General features: G+C 43.4%; 1 protein-coding gene across 5 annotated transcripts in view; it reads left to right on the top strand.

Annotated features, from left to right (window-relative positions):
- Positions 1 to 10302: 10302 nt before the first annotated feature.
- Cadm1 (cell adhesion molecule 1) overlaps positions 10303 to 23720 on the top strand; it is a 325077-nt gene continuing 311659 nt past the window's right edge. For 3 of the 5 annotated variants that reach the window (XM_031345161.1, XM_031345163.1, XM_031345162.1), the window contains exon 1: positions 10383 to 10639. In XM_031345161.1, coding sequence (XP_031201021.1) covers positions 10507 to 10639 — 133 coding nt within the window. In that variant the 5' untranslated portion in view covers positions 10383 to 10506. Of the gene's footprint in view, positions 10640 to 23720 lie in introns of all 5 variants that reach the window. The other 2 variants (XM_031345160.1, XM_031345165.1) reach the window with 2 other exon arrangements.

Genomic DNA, 23720 nt, shown 5'->3' on the forward strand with positions numbered 1-23720 from the left:
TGTTAGAGAACAAGGATCCCAAGCTAGCCTTGTGTCTGTGTCTTTCCAGGAAGTTTATGTATTATATATTCGTGTGTGTGCTTATTTACAACATCTTTCATAAGAGAGAGGGAATCTTTTGAAAATGACGAGATTGTGGATTAGTCATGGTAACCTGATTTGGCAAGCCAATTTTATTTGGTGAATTTTGCCTTGCCTCTGAGGAGTAGAAACTGGTCCCCAGACCCCTGTAATGGGGTTGAGCTAATGTGTGCAGGATGTTGCACATTAGCTGCAGAACCTCCTGTCCTCTGAAGAGTGTATCTCCTTTTTTTTTTCAATTATTCAAAATAGATCAGTGAAAATCTGAAAAACAGAGGAGGAGCACCAAGCATAACAGAGAGGAGCACCACTCCCTTGCTTCTGTACCAAGAGCAGTGTCTAAACATCAGTAATCTCAGAAGAATTGTAGTGAGGGGGAAAAGCCCATCTATATGGTTTGGCAAATTAACTTTGAACATTTGCAGATAAAAAAGGCTGAGTTCCTTGGAAGTGGCTTTAGAAGTCACAATCCACGATGATCCAAGGAATTGACTGATAAAGGACTAGTCTGTTGTTTTCCAAATACCTTTTCCTCATTGGCTTTGAAAGATGGTGGCTCTCTGTAAAGTATTGTCAATTGGGAAAAGAGTCAGATAATGAAGAAATGATGCCTCTAAGATGACATATTGTTAAGTCCCCAGCAGGATTTCTCCTGTATCAAAAGATTCTGTTTGTATGTATGCATTTGATGAAGGAAAGGAAAAAGAAGGATGGGAGGGCTTTTATATTGTTTTTTTCCTTTTCCATCTTCATAACAAAACACATATTGAATAATGGCCTCTGGATGAACCGCAGTGCAAACCCAGAGGGTGGAGGAGATAATTTTGTAAATTGTAAATTGGAAATTCCACTTGTGATAGATGCTAAACACGAGTAACTTAGCAGCCTAACGTTGTTAGTCTGAATATAAGTGTGATGAATGCCTTGCAAGTTTGAGATGAGGGGACCGAGTTATTTAAATATTTAGTATAATGTTTCTTTTATACTAGATTTTGAAATTACATTTTAGCTTCTTTGGAAGCTCATTTAGGATAGGGACAGTTGTCATTGACTGAAGATGGAGATTTGGACAAATGACCTGAGAATCCCTCTTGGCTTGTTTCAAAATCAAACAAATATGGAGACAGAAATGAATTGCTGGCATCTCCTGTTAAAAGGATGGTACTTCAAAGTGCCACCCTAGAAGACTAGGTAGATTACAGCCACCTCACCACCTTGGCATTCTTGTTTCCAACTCTGAACTGACATCTGGAGATTTTTCTCCACCTTCACATTAGCAAGCAAAACGCATCATGAGTCAGGTTGACCATGTGAACGGAGAAGCCAGACAGTTGACTCTGGTGGGAGGCTTTGAGTGGATGACATGGAGTAGGATCAATCCAAAGTCCCATGGAGTACCTCTCCAGGAAGAATAGTTAGCTCCGAGGTCCCGATCCTCATTTCTCTTTCTCCTTCTAGTGCCATAAGCAGAGGCTGTGTACTTTCCCCACTGGCAATGCTATTTCCAGGCCAAAGCTGATGCAGACAAGAGGAACACTTCAGAGGAAAGATAAATAACAATTACTAGAAATCATAAGGGCTCTTTTTTTTTTTTTGTAATTGAAGTCACGAACTGTACTAATTGCCTCTGAAAGTATATGCGATTTACTGCATTTTATTAACTGCACTGTGGGAGAGTTTGCCCCTTCTGTGTATTGGCATCTCCTAGATATATTGAGATTTTTGCATAAATGTGTTATTCATCGTGGACCAAGCCACATAAATAAAATATATAGAGAAATATTAGCACTGTAACGAAAGTCTTAGAGAAACAGCTTAGCATGTGACAATGCTATCAGAGAGCATAAAAGACTGAAATTAAACCTTGCTTTTCTTCAAAACATGATACTTTAAACAAACTGCATCTCAGTTCTTCACAGTCTGGGGACAGGTACGAGAAGATATTCAAAGTATCTTGTGAGGCTCCCGCTGGCTAAGAGGAAGGTGTCCTTGGAGAGTATAAATAACTTTTTAAAAGAGAGGGGTGTGTGTGTGTGTGTGACTATTTAAAGCTGCAAACCTGTAAGATGATTACTCTGTCTCCAGAACCCTTTTGACAAACCTCTGCATTTTCAAAGAGTTACAGGGAATTTACTAAGACTCTAACATAGGCAGGAGTTGTACCAGGAAAATGATACACAGACTTTTTGAAACTTAGGTTTTGCTGTTTGTTATAAATCAGACAAAGGTTTGGTTATTTTAAAGTATTTATGTATGTGTTTACTTTTTATTTGTGTGTGTGTGTGTGTGTGTGTGTGTGTATGTTGTGCCTGAGGGCATGTTAGCCACAAAGACTCAGGTCACCAGGCTTTTACTCTATGCAGTCACTTCACCTGATAGAATTTCAAGAAGCCACAAATATGGGCACTTTGGTACAAAAATCCACGTCTCCAACTCCACAGGCAGGGAGCAGAAGAAGGAAAAAATACAAATGGACTAGCTAACTGAAATGCAGTTGGGAAGGGTGAGTGCCCTTTGACACTTAAGGACAAATAAATGCAGGGCCACCCCAAGAGGCCACCCAAGACAGCAAAAGGATTGGCTTTCTAGAACATTCTACAACCTTTTCCTATTTGAGACTTCAGGATGGATCGCCAAGAGAATTTCTATTCAGAGTGTGCCCTGTTTACAAGCCATAGGAAAGAGTTACATTGCCATTGTCATCTCTGAGCAGTACAGGGGATACCATCTCATATTCACAGTGTGGCCAATTTATAACTGCAGCTTTATGAAAATCTATAGATATCAGGGTCTGCTTTTAATGGATCTTGCTGAAATCCCATTGCCTCGGAAGTTATGCCGCATGGAATTATCACAGTGCTTCATCGGACAATTATGATATCGTATCAGGAAAATGTGACTTCTAAAGTACAAGAGAAAACTTTTGCAGCACCATAACTATTTTTTTTCAAGTTTGGAAATAAAAACTAAGGTCTATATGTTATAATTAGCTGAGTTACCTCAGCTCCAACAATCCCTCTATCCCACCCAAGGCTGTCTGTCAGTGCCAATGAGATTGAATGTCAGATTGGAAACTCTAAAACTCTTTCTCCATATTAGAAAAGCTCTAGCAAGTCACATCTTCCTGCTCTGCTCTTGCTATATCAAACTCTAATCAAACTGTTTATGTGGATATTAGGTTAGCCACATGACATCACTCTAATGGTCTTTTCTTTAATGCCAATATCCAATAACCTTTGACCTGGTTGTAGTGAGTAGCATGGATAGTCTATCTCTTTTTTAGATGCCTTCTTTGCTTTTCATTCTTTTCCTAACCTACGGTCCTTTAGTCTCAGGGTCTACCCACCTCGAAATAATCCATGTTTCCATGTTTAATAGTAGTTCTTTTGACTTATTTTTAAAAAGTCCTCTGTCTTAGGATTTCTATTGTTGTGACAAAACACATGACCAAAAAGCAAGTTGGGAAGGAAAGGGTTTATTTGATGTACACTTCCAGAGCATAGTCCATCACTGAAGGAAGTCAGGACAGGTACCTGGAGGCAGGAACTGATACACAGGCCATGGTAGAATGCTACTGGCTTGCTCCCATGGCTTGCTCCACCTACTTTTTATAGAACCCAGGACTACCAGCCCAGGGATGGCACCACCTACAATGGGCTGACCCCTCCTCCATCAATCATTAATTAAGCAAATGCCTTACTGCTTGGGAGGCCTTATCTCAATTGAGCTTCCCTCCTTTCAGATAATTTTAGCTTGTGTCAAGTTGATGTAAGATTAGCCAGCATATCATCCAATATACCTTATCGACACTAGTTCTCCACCACTCCACTCTCCAGTTATTTGATTTCAGTCTCTACCCATGATTCCACTCCAAAATGGCTGCTCTGAGTTCTAGACTGTCATTTCCACTGTCTTCTTACCTGGCTGAGTGTTTTCTATTTCAAAGCCATCATATCCAAAAATAAAACTATCGTCTTCTCCCCAGTGTCTGTCACCCAAGCAGTGAAAACTTCGAAACAAACCTGGATTTCCTGAGTTCCTGTCTTCAGGGATTGTCATCAATACTTACCTCAGCTCAACTCTCATTCCACCAGTGTAATCTTTCTCGAATACAAATCTGGCCATTCAGTTTAACTAGTTGAGTGAATTCCCATTACTTAAACTTTAAAAACACCTTAGCATATCAACTAGGGCATTGTTTGATAGGTGTGTTTGTGTGTGTGCGCGCGCATGCATGTGTGTGTGTGTTTCCAGTTTCTTCTCTCGATGCTTGTTTTCTGTTAAGCTATATTCTAGCTATTCTATTTGTGTGTGAGTGCAGATGCCCAGGGACAGCTATTCTATTTGTAATTTTCTAAATATATATTTGTATTCTCTAAGGCTTTTGAAACTTATAAGGGACCCTTGTCTCTAATCATGTCTTCCTTTTATCCCAACTGATTTCAGTTTTAGTCCATTGTGTGGGGTCATAATTTTTGAGATTCAGTAAAAGAGAACATCTTACTAGGATGTTCTGTTGATAGGCGGGCATTCATGCTTGGTTTCTGAATATGTGAAGGCCTTTCTTGTCTGTCTTGGTAAAGCTGAGTATCCAAATTATAAAAATAAGTATATGTTAATAGTTGTGCATCTGTTTTTCTTGATGAGCTGTGAGTTACTGGATACTAGATATATCTTTTCATTACCTTATACACAGAGACACTCTGAATGGTCCTCCTTTGCTGGGTGTGTATTTGGATCTGACACCGAAACCTGGGTGTATTCCCCCAGTGTTGAGTGGAACAAACTATGTCTTGAGTGGCAGTGGTAAATTTTCCTTCTGTTGGAGCTGAGGCTGTTCCTTCACCAATTTATGTGTAGTTTTCTGAAACCCATTTTATTACTAGCTTTTTTTCTTGCCAGCTTGTGTTTAACTCTTGATATTCAAGAGATTATTGTCAACTCTGATTCTAGAAGAATAAACTTTTGAGTAAAGCATTAAATTACTCATTTAGGAATATGGATTTAAGTGGCTTTGGGCTTCATAAAGATTCACAGACACATCCTCACAGAAACAAGCTGCTGAATGCTTAGTCTTAAGCTAAGACTGTGGAAGCTGTAGGGCCAAGGGCTTATCTCGTCCAATTTACTGCTAACTTACATTCATCTGTCAAATACTTTCCTGCAAGAAGCTGGCATTAAGGATACTTTAATATACCTTTGATAAGGCACCAGATTGTTCTAGTGTACCTGGATAGCTAAGACAAAATACTAGCAGCTGTAACAAAATACTAGAGGCTACATGGCACAGACCAGGACTTCTAAAATGCTTTCTGCTTGCGATTCCTATTTGCCCAGGAAATTTCTATGCAGCCCTAGCTATAGAAATATACAAAACATGTAAATAAATGAAATGTTTACCGATAAAAAGCATAAATAGAAACTTTAAAAGTACTTCTTTGGTCTTCATATCGTGTTACTGTTTGTTACAGATGAATACTCGCATACGAGATGGGTGTGCTTATTCATCTTTACTCAAAAACTTGAACCTTAGCTGAATAGTTGATACTGCAGGACACAGGATTCAATACTTTCCTGAGTTGAGTGATAGTGTCAACTAATAATTGTCAAAACAGCGAATGCTGGCTAGTAAAGAAATGTAGCATAAAATGTCAGAAGCCTGTCTAGGGCTACTTTGTAAATTATTAGAAATTCTGTCCCTAATCCCAAATTATTTGAATGATTTTTATAATAAAAATTTAAGTCATCAATCCAAACAGTAATTTTTAAAAACAAACCTGGTAACCCAGAATAATCCAAAGATGTACTTATTCGAGACATGCTGAGGGATGACTGTAGGGAAATTTAAAAAGGTCTTTGTTACTCATACTTAAGCCATCATGCTTCTATAAGGGCAAAAAAGGAATGCCCTGCAAGTTGTGGCCTATGGTGGTTTTGAACTTGAGCTCAGGTGTTCCTGGCAGGGTTTGCTGACAGGTGTGTGTGCTGTGTGTCAGAGCCAAGGTTACGGTGGCATCACACAGGGCAACAACAGTAAGATTTGTCAGAAACATCTCAAATTCATCACTTTGGATTTTGAGTCACTTTTGTTGTTGTTGTTGTTGTTTTTTTGTTTGTTTGTTTTTTGTTTTGTTTTTTTTGAAACAGAGTTTCTGTGGATAGCCCTGGCTGTCCTGGAACTCACTCTGTAGACCAGGCTGGCCTGGAAATCAGAAATCTGCCTGCCTCTGCCTCCCAAGTGCTGGGATTAAAGGCATGTGCCACCACTGCCTGGCTATTTGAGTTAATTTTTGATTGTTGCATGTTAAAAAAACTCACTGTGGCCAGTTTTGAAAATGACCTCTACATAACTCCATAGAGGGTCATAAACCATGATTCAAGAAGCTAGAGCTTGAAACAATGCAACATTATTTTCCTTCCATTCTCATCCTTCCTAATGCTACAACCCTGCAATACAGTTCCTCATATTGTGGTGATCCCCAACCGTAAAATTACTTTTCTTGCTACTTCTTAACTGTAATTTTGGTACTGTTATGAATTGTAATATAAATATCTGTGTTTTCCAATGGTCTTAGGTGACTCATGTGAAAGGGCCACCTCCACTCCTGCAAGGGGGTCACAACCCATAGGTTGAGCACCACTGGTACTGTGGTACTAGAGTTTTCAAGTCTAAATCATGGTGCCAGCATTGCTCTACTCTGGTGAGCATCCTCTTCTTGATTTGCCAAGCCAACCTGTCTCCGGGAGTGTGCCACATCCCCTTGGTGTTTGCTCATAGTACTCTATTGTCTCTTTCTTCCTAGAATGTTTTAACAGCATCATGGACACATCCTTATGATCTAAACTAAACTTAATTACCTCTCAAAGGGCCCACCAACAAATAGTATTGTGCTGGGGCTTTGAGTTTCATTGTAGGAAGTGTGTGTGTGCGTGTGTGCTCACATGTGCGTGCATGTATGAGTGCGTGTTAGGGATCACAGTCTGTAACAGGGATTAAAATACTTTTCTATGAATATTTAAACAATCCAGTAGCTGGGCAAATGCTGATTCCAACTACTGTTTTCCTTCTCTTAATAATTTGTCTGAGTTGCTCTTATACATGGGTATTAAAATAATTAGCATTTTAAGAGGTAAGATGTTACTAGTTGCCATTAATTATCTCTGATATATTTCCACAAACATGAGTCTCCTTTAATACTTATTTTTTATATATGTTTATCCACATTTCTGAACTGTTTTGGTGACGGCAAACAATATTATCTCTCTCCTCTCTGGTTTCTCATTAAGAGAGAGAGAGAGAGAGAGAGAGAGAGAGAGAGAGAGAGAGAGACTAGGACCTAGGACTTTGGTGCTTCTGGCAACTTCGCTCTAACACAAGTTGTGCCCAGATTGTAATTCTGATAAGTAGTTCAGTTCTTTCTTGAAAAAAATTAAATTCACAAAACAATTGATTATCAGTTATAAATGGCAAAAACACCATCTGGTTTTTAAAATTGGTTCAATCCATGTAGCAAGGGAAAAATGCTGGAAGTTGTTCCTGGCGATGAGTTCTAGTCCGCGGAGCAGAAAATGACGCGCTTTACTATGAGAAAGCCAGGCTAGTCATAACTTGTACTTAGCGGCTGTGGGAATTTGATGCGCTCCTCGCATGTTCCATATGTTAAAATGCTTGGCGACATCTTTGGTGTGAAAGAGCTGGGGGGAGGGGGTGGAAGGGAAGTGTGGCTAGGGGATAGAGGAACAACAGCTTGCTTTGTCCAGGAGTCTCACCTCTGGTTCCCAGGAAGATCCTGGTGTGGAAGGGGCTATCTACCAGTCCTCAGTTTCCATGCCTGGTAAAACTGGATGTGCCAACTTCCTCAAACTCTCCATGGTAGGTGGCATTTCTGAGGAAATCTTTAAAGGCGTTTGCATTCTTCCAGTGAGGTAAGCCACACAGCATTGGCATTTCCTATAGAAATGTCCCATGTTGTTCTTTGCCAACTGGATATTTGAGTAGGTGTTCATTTGATGTGCCAAGAGAGTGAAGGGAGATGAAAACACTCCACATCTTCCAATGTCCCCATACTGCGTCTGAGAGTGGGAGGACTCAGCCCTGGCTAGATTCTCTTGGAGCCTCAGCCTCATGAGGAATGCTTTTCCTTAGGAGTCTGCTGCAATCCTGTTATTTTCAAAAAATGTTTCTGGGTTGCTGGCATATTTTCACCTTATGTTAAAAATATAGCTCTCCTTTACTTATTATTCATGCATCATGATGTGAAATTTATTCCCTCACTTAACACATATTTATTGAGGCACAGTGCAGCATAGTGGTTAGTTGTGAGGTCTCTGTCTCTCCGTCTGCAATTTGGAAATTGTGATTTTTTTTTTAAGGCTGGTGTTTGATTTTTCTAAACATGCTGTATAAAAAATGAAAAAATAAATAGTATCTACTTGGAAGGTAGTTTCAGAGATTAAAGAAGATTATGCACAAGAATTTCTTGATAAAGACTGAAGGTCACAAGAGTAGCAGTACTATAAAGAATAGGGAATATTCTCTAGTGCCTGGCTCTGTGCTCCTGTGGCTGGCATACAGGACCTGACTCTGCAGTATGTTCTGTTGTCAGAATAGACAGCCTCTGAATTTTTCATTCTGATTTTGATAGAAATCTGCTTTGTATCAGGTCTAATCTAGGTACCTTCACTTCTGGCTTTTGCAGACTGGGCATTATCCTGGCGGTCACATGGTGTTGGTTTTCTGCCTCATATACTGTGATTTGCCTACTGGAGCTTTCTCTACTTCTGGTGGACTGCCTGCAGTTCGTGCATTGGGGCCTGTAATTACAGAGCAGAAGATCCAGGGATGTGGAGACAGGGCAGTTTCGAAAATTAGTTTATGCATAATGGATAATATGAGGCTGCTTTAATGTGTAACTCATTTGATGGGTTGGTGGATCTTAACGTCCTTTTTGATATTTATTTTTTTAAATTTATTTGCAACATGAGGACAGAGGGCTTGGTACAGCTCTTCTAGACTATAGTTCAGATTCGGCAATTTACATTCAGTAATCTCTTGGTCATTTAGCCACATATAATTTGTCAGGGTTTGTTTTAGCTGTTGTGATATTGATATTTATTATGCAAATTGTATTTCCTACATCTTATTGTTCTGCATTCTATGAATACTTAAATTATTATAAACCTTTACACTTAATACGGCTCGTCCTTCAATTTGATGCTTGAGCAACAGAGGGTCAGAGCGCACACGGTCTTCTAGAGGGAAAGAAAATAAGTAATTAAAAGGCAGACAAAAAAGAGAGCCGGCTGCCTGGTTGAAAAGAAAGCAAAGATAATTTCGGGGAGGGAGAAAGTGTGTCCAGAGATGCATACAAGCCCCATCAGCGGGAGAACCTCTCCGAGACACAACTAAAGCGAGCACCTGTTGGTCTCTTAGATGCCTTAGAAAGAACTGGAAGACTAGGAGAGAAGGGAATTGATTCGAGCCCTGGAGGAGGAACTCGACTGACTCTATCATTGCCGCACTCGGTTCCCTACATTCCCTTCCCCACAAACCTGGCCGGTAGATTTTTGTTTTTTTTTTTCTGTGCGTGTAACCTTAAACATATCATATTACCTATATGCTATAATCTGTTAAACATGGGAAGGACACTTCCAACAAGCTGGGAAGCCTGAGCATACCCACCTTGATTTACCTTTCCCCAGAATCTACAGCCAAACATCCACTTGAAAATCCCAGAACCCCGATTCCACAGTTTCAGTCTTCCAACTATCCCCTAGTCTGCCGCTAGGTTGTTGAGCGGGCTCTCCTGCTCCGCCGGACGTGCAAAGCACGCATGCACTTCCCTCAGATTGTTTTGTCAATCCGGGGACCTGCATTCGCACTCTCCACTCCCCGGTTTCCCAAAGATCTTATTCCTTCGTGCAAGGTGAGGGAAAGGAAATTCTGTAACGTGTGACTTCCACAGGCCGATACACACGCAGTGCCCGAGCCCAGGAGCCTCGCGGTCAGACTCTCGGAGCAGGAGTCCGCCGCGGCGAGTGGCGTCAAGATTCCTAGTAAAGGTTCACGACAGCTAGAGACCCGCCTCCTGAAGCTGCAACCCTCTCCGCAACCCACCACGCCGAGCGCGGGGCAGTACAGCCTCTCCTCCTTCAGGGAAGCGAGGCCGAATTTTAACGTAAACATATTTGCATAGGCCCCTCCCCTCGGCCCCGCCCCTAGGTGGCGCGGGCGCGCGGCCGAACGCTAGCGCCAGGGGGCGGGGTGGGGGAGGGGGGCTAGCCCTCTGAGAGCCGGGTTGGGCTCGCGGTGCCACGATTGGTCGCTCCTGACTCCGCCTCCAGCGCATCTCATTAGCATCTCATTAGCTGTCCGCTCGGGCTCGGGAGGCAGCCACCGCCGCCAGTCTGAGGCAGGTGCCCGACATGGCGAGTGCTGTGCTGCCGAGCGGATCCCAGTGTGCGGCGGCAGCGGCTGTGGCGGCGGCGGCGGCGCCTCCAGGGCTCCGGCTCCGGCTCCTGCTGTTGCTCCTTTCGGCCGCGGCACTGATCCCCACAGGTAGGTTGTGGGCACCCGCGGATTGGTCCCGAAAACCCCCCCGGGCACCCCCAGGAGCCGTAGCTATGGAAGGGGGGACGTTTCCATGACAACCTTCCCCCACTTCCTAAATCCAAAGCGGCGGGAGCGTGGTAAGGAAAGTCGGGGCTGCGATGGAAGGGGCCGAGGGGTCGGCACCCCTTCTCTCCTGCCCGCCGGCTGCGGATGGGCGCCCTCAGGGATGGCTGCACCCACACCTCTTCTTCCTGGCGTAGCGCGGGGTGCTGAGAGGAGTGGGCTCGGGGGCCGGGGGCTAGCGCGTGGGGGGGAAGGGGAGCCCTCGGAGGCGCCCCGAACCTTCCGGACCCTCGGAAACTCGCTCTCGTCCCTGGAACTTGCAGGTCCTCCCGTGTCCCCAGGCTAAGCTTTCGCCCCCTCCGTTCCAGCTCGGCCCCCCCGATCGATTCTCCGTTCCCCGAAGCTTTCTCCTTCGCGGGTCCCCAGGACATCCCCACCGTCGTGTCCTCTCCGCGGCTTGCCCGCGCTCTGCAGGCTGATCCCTCGCCCGAGAGCTGCACGCCTCTCGTGTTTCCCTCCAGCCGAATGCTGCCCCCCGACCCTCTCCGCTAGGCTGCGGGTCGGCTTGGCTGGAATCCAGGCAGGGAAAGTTCCCGGCTCGGGGGCGGCCGCTCGCCGCCGCCGCTGCAGGAGGGGCTCCTGGAGCCCGCAGCTTGTCCGCGCCGCCGAGGCCTCTGCCGAGAGTGGGGATCCGGGATTTCCCGGCTGCACGTCCTTCGGGCAAGCGGCCCGCAGGTGGTGGCGGGGGCGTTCGCGGCCTCTGCGGCCCGGCGTGTGCCCTGCGGGCCTCGGGGCGCTCCCCGCGTGGCCGGCCGTCTTGAGAATCTGCCCGGGTGGCGGCGGCTCGGCGAGCGCCGCGCCTTCCCCTGAAGACGCCGAGCGCTTGGCAGGAGCCCCGCGTGTGCCTGCCCCGGCGCTGGGCGCGTTGGCGCGGTCGCGAAAGAAGAGGGCAGTGTTTGCATTCACTAACAAAAGGGAGCCGGAGCTCTTCCCCACCGGAGAGGCCGGCCGCGCTGCGCCCGCCTTCCCGCCACCTCGCCGCTCTTGCCCGCCGCACGGCGTCCCCGTGCTGCCGTACAGCCTGCCGCTGCCTCCTGGCGACCGGCGGGACCGAGCTGCACCGGGCGGTGGCGAGCGGGCTTCTGCGCGAGGGGATGCGCTAGGGCTCTGTGCCTGCAAACCCCCTCGCAGCTCCGAGCTGCAGGACCTGCGAGCAACAAGTGGTAGAGGATGCCGCGAGCTCATCCCCCACCTGCGGAGCCCCCTGCCTGGGAGGATGCAGAGCTGGGCCAGCCTGCCTGCGGTTCCGGGGGCGCCTTTCTGCTTGGGTTGTGTCTTTTGTTTACACGCTAGAGGACACATAGTTATGTAAACACCGCAGGAGACACGCTGTTGGAGAGGGGGATGCTTGGGAATGCTAGTAGCTTCTGATTTTAGGGGATGCCAGGTTGGTTGATTTGACACCCCCCACCCCCATTATAAAATAGGCTTGCGGAGGAACTCGGCTTGAAGAACGAATTGAGGTTCTAAGGGTGGGATCCTGGCAGCACCTTCCATTCCAGCTTGAGAATTTTGTCTTCCGTGCTACGTTCTGTCTCCGGATGTTTATATGTTTTTCTTCTGTGAATTCTTAATTTATGAGTTACAAGATAATTAGGTTTAACCGAAGCCGGTGTGGTTACAACTTAATTTCTGATGATGCCACTGACTGGAAGGGTTCGATAGAGTGTTCCCGAAAGAGATCCCTCGTGCTGCATTGTAAAAAGCGCCAGTGTCAGTTAAACGTGAGCGTGAGTAAAGGCTGGGTAACTGGCGCATTACAGAGGCAACAATAGACTTGTATTGGCTGCAGAACCAAGGGTGGGGGAGGGAAGCGCTGGCCCGGGATATTGCTTTTCGACTAAAAATGGGAGCCATGCAATGCCACTAAACCAACAGAGTAGGATTACATTGTGCCTCCCTTGTCAAGCCTGCTCATTGAAGGCTCTGGGTAGTAACAACACTACTATATTTGTACTATTTCTCGATGAGAAGTTGCCTTCCCGGCGAGGGATGTGTGCTGACTTAGAAGGGAACGGTCTGGAACTCAACCGTGCATGTCAAAGCTACAGGAAAATTCTGTTGCCAGTTACCATGGAAGCAGCTTCTTGCTCTTGTGTACATCCCTGTTTGTTCGCCGCTTATCAGATTGTGTTCAAATTAGAAAGTAATTGGGTTTGATTTGTAGCGAAGGGGATGAGATGACTTTAATGTGAGTGCTGTGTGTGTGTGTGTGTGTGTGTATGTTTATGTGAGTGTATGTATGTATGCATGTATGTATGTATGTATGTGTGCAGTTTGAGAGACAGTCTTAGCAAAGCCCTCGATTCCATACCGCAGGAATCAATTTCAGGTGGCCACCTTAGGACTGCTTTTCCTCACATGTTAAGTTAAAGCTTTCACAGGGGCCTCTTGCTTCTCATTCCCTGGGTTTAAAGAAACCTGTTGGTGCTACCTTCTAACTTCATTCCGTTTGTTTCATTCTCATCCTTGCTGAGAGAGCCATGTCCCGCTATTGTGTATTGGGTTCCTGGTTCTGTTTGCCTCTGTAACTGAAGCCATTCTCCCTGTCCTCCAGCCCTCACCCCCATCCCAGAGAAAATCCACTCCCATCTTTCCTGTGGTGTTTGGATGAAACAGACCTGTATGAAATGCATCCAAAATAGGATTGCCTGCACATTGTTAATCACTCCTGTCATGTTTAAAGTGCAGGCATGCTACCGTTTGGGATCCTAAAGGAACCTGTGGTAGACCAACCCGCTCTTACTCTTTTTAGGATTAGAGAAGATGGCTGATGGGTGGGGGATTTGTGAAGGTAGCAGTTAGTCCTGGCTTGCTGTAGCCGACTGGGGCTTGCAAACTGGGGACAGGGACTTTGCAAAAGTGACGCCCTGCTATTGTTGCTGTTCCTGCATCAAATTGAATAGTCACAGTAGGGACTTGCACTTGCCCATGATAGCTTCGATAAAATATCCCTCATTAATGCCACTTTATATTTACAGTGTGTCACTGGAGACGCACAAGGCTTCATTTAGTGACTTGTGTGACGAGACAAGCTTGCATTATTTGCCCGGGACATTTTGGAGGAACAAGAGACCCATTGAGCAATCTTTTGAAATGAACAAATACGAAAAAGGGGGGAATAAAAGAGCAGGCAGTTCTCTGGAACAAAGAGCTTTATTCATATGGATGTTGTACATGCTTTATCCAGTTTTCCCCAGTGGCTTTCCTGGTAAAGGGGTATCAGGCAGGGAAGATGATAACAGGCAGGGCACTCTGGCTTCCTCTCTTACTTCCTGACTTCCTATTCTTACCGGAGTTGGTCCTTACTCACTACCTGCTTCTCTGTCTCTCCACTCCCTCCAAAACCCCAGAACAGAACAGGCTCTCAGGTTTCAAAGGAGATTTTTGAAATCTTTGCTGCCATTGTTGGCTGTCATCGGAAGACACTGCCAGGTGGCTACCTGTTGAGACTGATCAACATTGGACAGTGCACTGGGTAAAGGGAAAGAGATGTCATTTTTCTAGGATATGTGTCAAAATAATGAATGTCAGTATAGTAGGTAAAGATATCTTGCAATTAGCCTAACTGTTTATCTTTAAGGGCATTTTAAAAATGAAAATCCAGATTTTTATTTATTATTCCAGCATCGTTAATGGTGCTCTAGGATTTTATTTTTAAACTTTATCCCACACCTGGTACATTTCAGATTTATACATAAGAAATTAATAGTATTATTGCAATTCTTCAGCCTCTATTGTTAAGTGATTTTTTTTTCTTTAAAATTGATAGTACTACTATGAAAATCAGTGCTATGAGACTCACTCTTATTGGGTCTGTTTTTGTGACATTTTAAAGCTAGCCATATAGAGTTTGTATTGCATTTTTAAATTTTTGAGTGTGTGTGTGCCTGTGTGCGAATGTGAGCATTTAACAAAAGGACCATTTTTATGTGAGAGTATTTCTTAGAAGGGGCCAAACTAATTGATACTGTAGTTTGAATAGAAATTGGCCACATAGGAAGAAAATTTAAAAGAAAGAAATCCAAAGGATTAAAATGCTGTATATCTTTCTTTGGAAGAATGCTACTGACCATTATGCTGGGCATTTTTAACAGAAAATTCAGCACAGAAAGGAGAAATCACACAGCGACATCTGTTGCAGAACTGAAAATTTGCCGCTTCGAGATGGAAGCAATTAGCCCCGTGTAAGCACCTAATAGTATCAGAGTGTGTGCGTACTGACACAAATGTGAACCTGTGTACATTTACATTTGAACGTACATGTTATATAGAAGTTTACATATTCAAATTAAAGCACTAGAAAATATAACATTGGACTACCAACATGCTTTAAAAAATATTATAGATTTTTATGATTATAGAACTTTTGAAAAGAAAAGATAACCACGATCTTTTTTAGGCACTTCCATTGTCTTCAGGTGAGGCTACTGAAGCCCGACTGAACAGAAGCTGAGTTAGCTGTAGATCTTGGATGGAGACAGGTCCCTTGATGTCCAGCCAGTGGACCTTCTGTCCTTCCTCCTGGCAGGGATGCCCAGTATCATACGGATCATGGGAGGATACTTGGCTCAAACTCTTTTGTATTCTGAAGGCATCGAGATTAATTGTTTGCTCTAGGTAATAAACCCATGGATCAGAAGGAGTGACCTCTGGGAAGAAAGGACCAGCTCTTGCTACCTTTGCCTTTGGTGTTGACAAATGATTCTGCAACCTCTGGACTTTATCTGGCAGCCACTGCGCGGATGTCATCCAAAGTGCCTTCATATGGGAAACGGCAGGGCTGTGTTGCTGTAGTGTAAGTCACATAGGCGAAAGCTAAGCTTCAGGAAGCTCATGTTTTGGTTGTAAGATCTCATTTGTCTTTTCTTAAGTCTGGAATAAGACCCTCCCTTGGTTTCCTTTGCAGGTTCTCCTTTGTCATTTGTAGAGAAAAAGCGAAAGGGAACATTTTCTTTTTCTTAAAGGGAAACATTTTTTTTCCAGGATGTCTTTTATATTGGCCTTATTTTCTCTCCCTTTCCCCCAACTTGGTTGTGGATAATCTCAAATATTCACAAAAGCAGAAAGAACGTCTTATTAGCTCTACGCGCAGATCGTCCAGTTTCAACAGTTACCCAGCCTTCCTTCATCATCTCCCCTCTGTGCTTTCTATTCCTCCTGGATTATTTTAAATAAATCTTGGGCATCCTATAATTTTTCCACAGTTACTTCAGAATGAATTTCCTCGCTTATAATTACAGTATCATTATCTGAATTATACAGATTCTCAACTGGATATACAGAGTCTTGCCTGCTCCTCTTGCCTTTCTGAGGAACGGAATGACGGGTTATCTCAGTGGGGAATGCCCAGGCAGGAACTGGAGAAGCAGAGTGGATGCCTGCCTGTGCTGAGGAGACCCCTCCTGCGGTGTAGTTTATTTTGAGCAAGGTTTTGTTTGGATCGGATAAGATGAGTTTATTGTTGTGTAGATATGGTTGTATAAATATATGCAGTAATTGTGGCTAATCTCCACTGTGGTCTGCACCCTTGGTGAAATTGGCCATTTCCAGTTGTTCCCATAATGATTACCCTCTATCCACAGACTTTTGTATGGAAAGCTTATTTTAGTTTGATGGCTATCAGATACTCCATAAAGATGTGTGTGCATGTGTGTGTGCCCTCTAGTCCTCCATGGTATAAATGACATTGCATTTTGTACATATATTGCTTAATAGGAAAAAAAATGTCTTTTTTCCATTCCTAACTGGCTAAGTGTTGGTTTCAGTCTGTAACTGGAGTGATGAAAGTCCCTTCTGTGGCATGAGGCACCCATGCTGTTCACCGTGAGTACTCTGGTGTTATTCTTGTGGGTTGGGGCTAAGGGGGAAGAGGCGAGAGAAAAGGTTACTAACTTTATTCTCAATATTTGCCCCCATTCATTTAAAAATGATATTCAATATTTCAGCTGGAAATGTTGGACAACCTTATTGTTCATTTCTGAAATTTTGGTTTTTTTTCCCCCATGAAAAAAAGTTGGTTTTTCCAAGGTTTGTGACATGTGAGGTTGCCCATTCTCCCTCCTTCCCTCTGTACATCCCTTTCTTTTTGATTCATTTTCATAAAAAAAGATTTGTTTTGTGCATATGAATTTTTGCTTACATGTGTGCTACGTGCACCAAGGGTGTGCTTGGTGCCTACCGAAGTCAGAAGCGGGTGTCACGGACCTTAGAACTGGTGTTAGTGATGGTTGGGAGTTGCTATATGGATGCTAGGAACTGAACCCAGGTCATGTGCAAGAGCAATAAGTGCTCTTAACCTCTGACCCATCCCTTCATCTCCTTTATTTTGATTTTAACAAAGCTCCTTCTTGAAGGTTTCATTTAATGCGGATACAAATCTGAAGCTTTCTGTTGTTCTCAGCTGAACAAGAAATGATGTGAGATGATGTTAAGGGGTCCCGGTGGCCTTGTCCAGGGGAAAACCTGTCTCCTGATTTGACCATTGGTCAAGAAAATGTATGAAGGAGTTTGTATATCCAGGGCTTGGGGAATGTCACCAAAATGGTATAAAAACCTTTTGTCTGTCTGGAAGCCATCAATGAAGGAAGGAACCCACTGGAATGTTTGTAATCATAAGTGATACCTCCTTGTTGGAATTTCAGAAGCCACGGTTTCTTTTTCAGAGATTTAAATTGCAGGCTCTAGGCAGCAGCTGCTGTTAGGGTTAATGAACACTTTCTTTCTTTCTTTGAAGGTCTTCCAGTGCTCGTCCTCCAAAGCCTTGGGGCAGTTGTCCATGGACTAGGGGTAGACAAAAGGGAGATCTAGGTATTCATGCGGCCAAAATGGTGCGTAGCCTTGATGGTTATGCATAAGAGAAACTTGGTGTTAAAGGTTGATAAAAGCGGATGCCAAAAGAGCCTGTGTATGACTACGAGGGACCTTGAACAAAGGGGCTACCTTAAGGAAGAGCTGTGGTAGATATTTAAAAAGAACCTCTTAGTAGATGCTGCACTGGAATCAAGTTCTTTAACCCAATATTTTGATGTAGGTATTTCAGAATGTTAAGTAAGCTTGACGTGAAAGTGCTCCTCAGGGTTTGAGGTTGGTGTTCTAGTGAGTGTGGACTTCTGTCAATGCCTAGAGTAAGTAAGTGTCTGAATCTTGGCAGAGTTCTTTGGGAAGGTAGACGGTCTAATTTTCCCTCAGCTCTCCAGCATGAGACCAGCATCACCAAGTTAGAATTAAGTTATGCCATTCCTGGAGAGGTGGAGAAGAATCTGCCAGTGGAAAACAAGGGGGCTTACATGCTCACACTCTCCCATTGTCTGCACCATGTTGTTACACGGCTGGGATGGCTTTTCCAAAATGGACCGTTCTTTGTTGTGCGCTGGTAACAGCTTTCCTTAAAGTCTTCTTCGTTACTGAGAATACCACTATCACTCTAGTCCTTGTGTCCCTAAATTTGGAGCCCTTTCCTCCTCCTTTTCTTTGTTCATTGTTCCTATTATTGTTTGAGACGGTGCCCCGTGTTTCCAACTCTGGTTAGGAACTGGCTGTGCAGTCAGAGATGTTTTTTACCAGCAGAGCACAAGGTTTACAGGTATCCGTCCACGGTACCTTGTTGATGTGGCTCTGGAGGCTGAGCTGTGCTTGGCACCGAACCTAGGGCTTCAGGCATCTCAGCAGGTACCTTCCTAACCTAGCTCATTTCCCCTACAGTGAAATTAAATATGCCACGATTTATTTTTCCTTCATGATGCTCTAGAAACTTAGTGCCCGCCCTGTGCTGTTTTTTTCCCAGTAGAAGATGCCTAGCCACTCCCCACCCGGAATACTCTCTCTGCTACTCAGGTAGATTGAGTCTTGTCTGCTGCAGTTGGAATTCCTCTCAGGACAGGGTCATGGAGCTTCCCTTTCAGAAGCCTAATCTCAAATTCTTGTTTCTTGGCTTTGAATTCAGTCTTTGAGCTGCTTTGTCTTTCGGTGGGTCCTTCCTCAGTTGCTCTCTCGTTTCCTCTCTAATTGCCTTCATTTCTTATTACTTTTCAGCCCAATCCTGATGGGACTGGAAGACTGATGATTCTGCAGTGAACCCGAGGAAGAGAGTGGTTCTGCCCAGCAGCATCATCTGGTCGCCATGGCATAAAACGACTCCGCTTTTCCTTTAACTGTCTGTCTTGGCTCATAGGTGAAGGACGGCTGTCTCTCCTCATCTCCTTTGAGAGTAGATACCTTTCCCTTTTGGCTTTCGTTTTAACCAGCCTGCACTTCTTTAAGGAAGGCCTCCCTGCCGGCCTTTCTTTTTCTGTTTTACAGGTGTGTGCGTGGCTGGGTTTCTTTATGCCAATTAGAGATTGTGACAAAAGTTGTCAGTATTGCGGTCATAAATTTTCATGGAATGTTTAAGCTTCAGAAGATTAAAAACACATTGTGGCTTTTGGGTGGAACCTGTTTGAATATTATGCTTTGCTCTAGCCTAAGAACAAAAGGGGTAAGTGTCTTAAATTACAGTTTGTCAAAGTAATGCTTTGAGCCCCCAAGTGAAGTTTTCAAAGGAGCATCATTTCTCAAGGGTGAAAAAACAAAAATCAAAGGGCATTGTGTAGATCTACTGGCTTGGGATGAGATCAGCCGCTGTGAAGGTGATCTGGGAAATGCCACCTTGCAGATGGCATCTTGATGCTTACATCTGGTGCATGTAGTTATCAGAAAAAACCCACCTGAGAGACGGCAGGAGAGTGCGCCCTGGCCTCTGTCGGTTACTGTTCAAACTTAGTCGGTTTGGGAGTAGAGGTGCTTAACTCAACACAGTTGTGCCAGCCTTGCCAATGTTGTGGCAGCTCTAGTCGCTTTTTTTTTGGTAGATAATAATAGAGGATGAGTTATCACTGGCTCAATAAACAAAACCATGGAGTTCTTGTTTCTCGGTCTCACTGTTGAACTTGCTGTCTGAGGGATCCTTTTGGAGGATCTGGTATTGCCATCTGCCATCCTCCATGCCTTCGGTTTTCCTTGTCTGGTACAGTTCTTGCTGGTACACAAAGGTTAGCACTGTGGTAATACAGTGGTGCGATTTTTCATTGTCTTCCGATGTTTGAGGAGTCTTGAGGGTCAGACTGTGTTTGTATATTTGGCTCTTTGCTGCATCTGCCTGAGTTAAGTCAAGCCGCCCAGTCCTTGCACATCATCAGCTCCATTCTTCTGAATAAAACAGGAGCATCGCCTCATTTCTCTTGCAGAAACCCTTATTTAAACAATGAAAACTTTAACGATAGGGAGAAAAAAAAGACCCAAGTTAATTTAGAACTAAATTACTGCTCAAATGGTTTTATCTCTTAAAAGGTTCAAGTAGAGATTAGCTTAAATGGCACCCACTTTCACTTTTGCTTATGCCTATCTTGTGAGTGCGCATCCTTGTTAAGAGCCCCCTGGCCCCTGTCTCCAGCTTTGTTAGCGATCACAAGAGTGTTAGCTGCTATTGCACTGTTTGCTCCTGGAGCAGATCTCTCCATTCCATGGGCCAGACTGGCAAGTGGAAGCCTTGCTTCAGGTTCCACAAAAGGAGCATGAAAAAGAGCAAAGCAGCCTGCCTTACAGAATGTCAGCAGTCGAAGCAGACCACACACAGAGGGATGTTAACACTGGAAGTATCCATGTCTATCCATCTCTTTATTAAAATATCTACCTAGTGGCGGTGGGTGATGTCTCCTAATACATAATCATTTGTAAATCCCTTACATGTTAGGCAGTATTGAAAAAGTATGTTGAAAGGATTAATTCAAGATGTTCTCAGACTGCTTTGAGGAGAAGTGAAGGCATCAAGTGAGTGGAATCATGCAACATCAGAGGAACAGCGAGATCATAATCTAATTATCAGGCCTTTAAACACAGACTTTATTATTTCAATCAACCTCTTATACTGTATTTGCTATATTGAATAAAGACATGGTATTGCTAGCCCATAAGGCAGCTGGTAGAGAAGAACAAACATTTGATTTATGAAAATGATCATTCATTTGAGTATCTATTTTATGCCAGAGACTGTTGGGCATATTTCTGTCTTTCAAGAAGCAAGAAGGTAGTTATATATATATTTTGATATTTGCTTTTTTCTTCCACCAGGTGTTTTGTTTTATTTTTTATTTATTTATTTATTTTAAATTTCAAAATCTCAGGAAACTTAAAATCAGAGCACAATGACGATGCATATTTATTTCTACTTCAGAGCTCTCAACTGTTAACATTTTGACCATTTGTATTATTGCCATCTCCCTAAATAATAGGTAAACATATATTCCCAGTTTTTCTTTTTCTGAACCCCAGGAAAATGAATAACGAGTATGACATAAGTCTCTTGAATATTCGTCATGAAATTCCTGAGAATAAGGTTATTTTCATGTGCAGTCTCAGGAACGATACTGTGCATCTACTATTATCTATTATCTAGGTCATAGTCTTTCCATCGGCCTGTTAGCCTTGCTTTATCCTGCCCAGTAGAGATCTTGATGTCACCAGCAAACACACACTGGATTTAGTTTTCATGTCTCTGGGATCTTTCAGTGTAAAACCACTTCCCTATTGTCCACCCTTTCTTTCCTGTTGTTGTTATTATTACTATTGTTACTATTATTATTATTATTATTATTATTATTATTATTATTATTATTTTTGTGGTTCTAGGTATCAACCAGAGCTTCCTGCACAGTGGACTAGTACTCTATCACTGGGATGCTCCTCCCATCCCATTGAAAAGATTTTTTCAAAAAAGAGGTGCCTTTCACAGCCCTGACATTTTGAGTCTAGATATGCCATTTTCTAGCATGTTCTATAGTTGCACCTTTCCTCCAGGTTTGACTCAGATTAGGCATTTTTGATGAGAATACTAGGATAGCTGAATTGATGTTGTCATCTTGTAGCTCCTTATCAGGTTTTCCCTAGATCCTGGGTAAACATACCAAATTAATCACTTTGTTTAGCTAGATCACAAGTTTCTTCATTGTTGCCCCTTTGTAATTAATAAAGAAGTCTGTAGAATAATTTTGAGAATGCTGATCCTTTTCTCTTACAGCACTTCTTGAGTTAACAGGGCAACAGCACTAATTGTGTCAAATATCATACCTGTGCTTACAGACTTGCCATTTTTTAATTCTGGGATTCTAATATTAGGTGGAGGGAGGTATTGCTGTGTTGAGAGCATCTTTGAACTCTGCTGTCTTACTTCGATGTAGCCTTGCTAGTTAAAATTCTTTGTTAACATTTATTTATCTTGTGTATATGAGTACACATGTGCCTGTGTGTCCATGTGCATGCTCTAGCGTGTATGTATTGGTCATAGGGCAACTTGGAGGAATTGGTTCTCTCCTTCTTCCGGAGGATCTTGGGATTGAACTCAGGTTATAGGGACCTTTACTCACTGAGGTATCTTGTTGCCCATTCTTCCAAGTACTTTCTCACTATGTCATCAGCTCTAGGCTAACCTTAAATGAATTCTCCCCTGGAACTGGATCTAGTTATTTCTCTAATGAGTTCTGTTTCCTTTTTGTGGAGGAATGCTCAGTAGATAGAAGAGAGTTGTTGCGCTCATTAGATTTATGTTGTCCTTGGGCAGAGGTAGGACTTTTGCAACCTCCTCTGTACACCCTCCACAGCGCATACACCCTGTTACCTGGCCTGTATGTCTAACGTTTGTTCAGCTCAGTCATGACATGCGACATGGATGCCTTCTGCTCTAGCCTGGCATCCAAGTTGTCTTTCTCCATCTCCCATTCCTTCCTTACCTCCTCTGTCCCAGGTGCGAACCCTGGGTCCCAGCTCCATCCATATCTTATAACTAATATGGAAGGATTTTTGAAATTACTTCACCAAGACCACTGTGGACCATGATCTTACCAAGTAAATCTCAGATTCTCCCCTCCCTCCCTGCTCTTTTTATCATTAAAAAGATCTTACTTGTTCTGGCAGTGGTGGTACAGTGTGTCTTTGATCCCAGCACATGAGAGGCAGAGGCAGGTGAGTCTCTGAGTTTGTAGAGCCAGCCTGCTCTACGAAGTGAGTTCCAGGACAGCCAGGGTTACACACTTCCCTCACCCGCACCTCCCCACCCCCCAAAATAACAAACCAAACCAATCCTAATTGTGTACACGAAATATATGGTGTTAACAAGTTTGAGCCTACATGTTCTCCCTTCTTCCCTCCCTCCTTCCCTCCCTTCCGCCCCTTGTATGTGTGTGTGAGAGAGAGGGGGTGTGTTGATTTTGTAGATTTATTTTTTGGGTACTTAAATCAGCCACATGGCTAAGAAAAAAATCCCATACTTTTTCGGCTTCTTTAAAAATAAACTAACCTTTCAATTTCATTCCTATTGTGCTTCCCATTTTGTTTTAAAGAAAGGGTACTATTACTCTTTTTAAAATTGTGTTAGTACATCTCTGTATTCTCTTTATTTGACCCACCCTGGCTACTTCCCATTTATTTAAATGATCTTCTGTCATTCAGCTTTGTTTTAGAAAGCAAGAAAGCTAATAGTTTTCTTGGGTAGAATTCTGTATATATTTTTAATTTTCCAATTTCTTTCAACAAGGACTGCCTTTCAAAACTGATGTAATGTGTGTCTGATATTTACCAGTTTCTGGAATATGCAGTCTTTTTTTTTTTTTTTTTTTTTTTTTTTTTTTTTTGGTTTTTCGAGACAGGGTTTCTCTGTATAGCCCTGGCTATCCTGGAACTCACTCTGTAGACCAGGTTGGCCTCGAACTCAGAAATCCACCTACCTCTGTCTCCCAAGTGCTGGGATTAAAGGCGTGCGCCACCACTGCCCAGCTGGAATATTTGGGTTTATAGCCTCTGACATTTGACTGCATTTTACTTAGCTTTTGACAATCATTTAAGAAATGCTTCTCCTTTAATAAGTTGGATAACTACAGCACAAGCTCCAGCCCTTCCTTCTTTTTATTATTGTTGTTGTTATGATTATTATTAT

This window comes from Mastomys coucha, unplaced genomic scaffold (genome assembly GCF_008632895.1).
Source record: "Mastomys coucha isolate ucsf_1 unplaced genomic scaffold, UCSF_Mcou_1 pScaffold23, whole genome shotgun sequence".
NCBI lineage: Eukaryota > Metazoa > Chordata > Mammalia > Rodentia > Muridae > Mastomys > Mastomys coucha.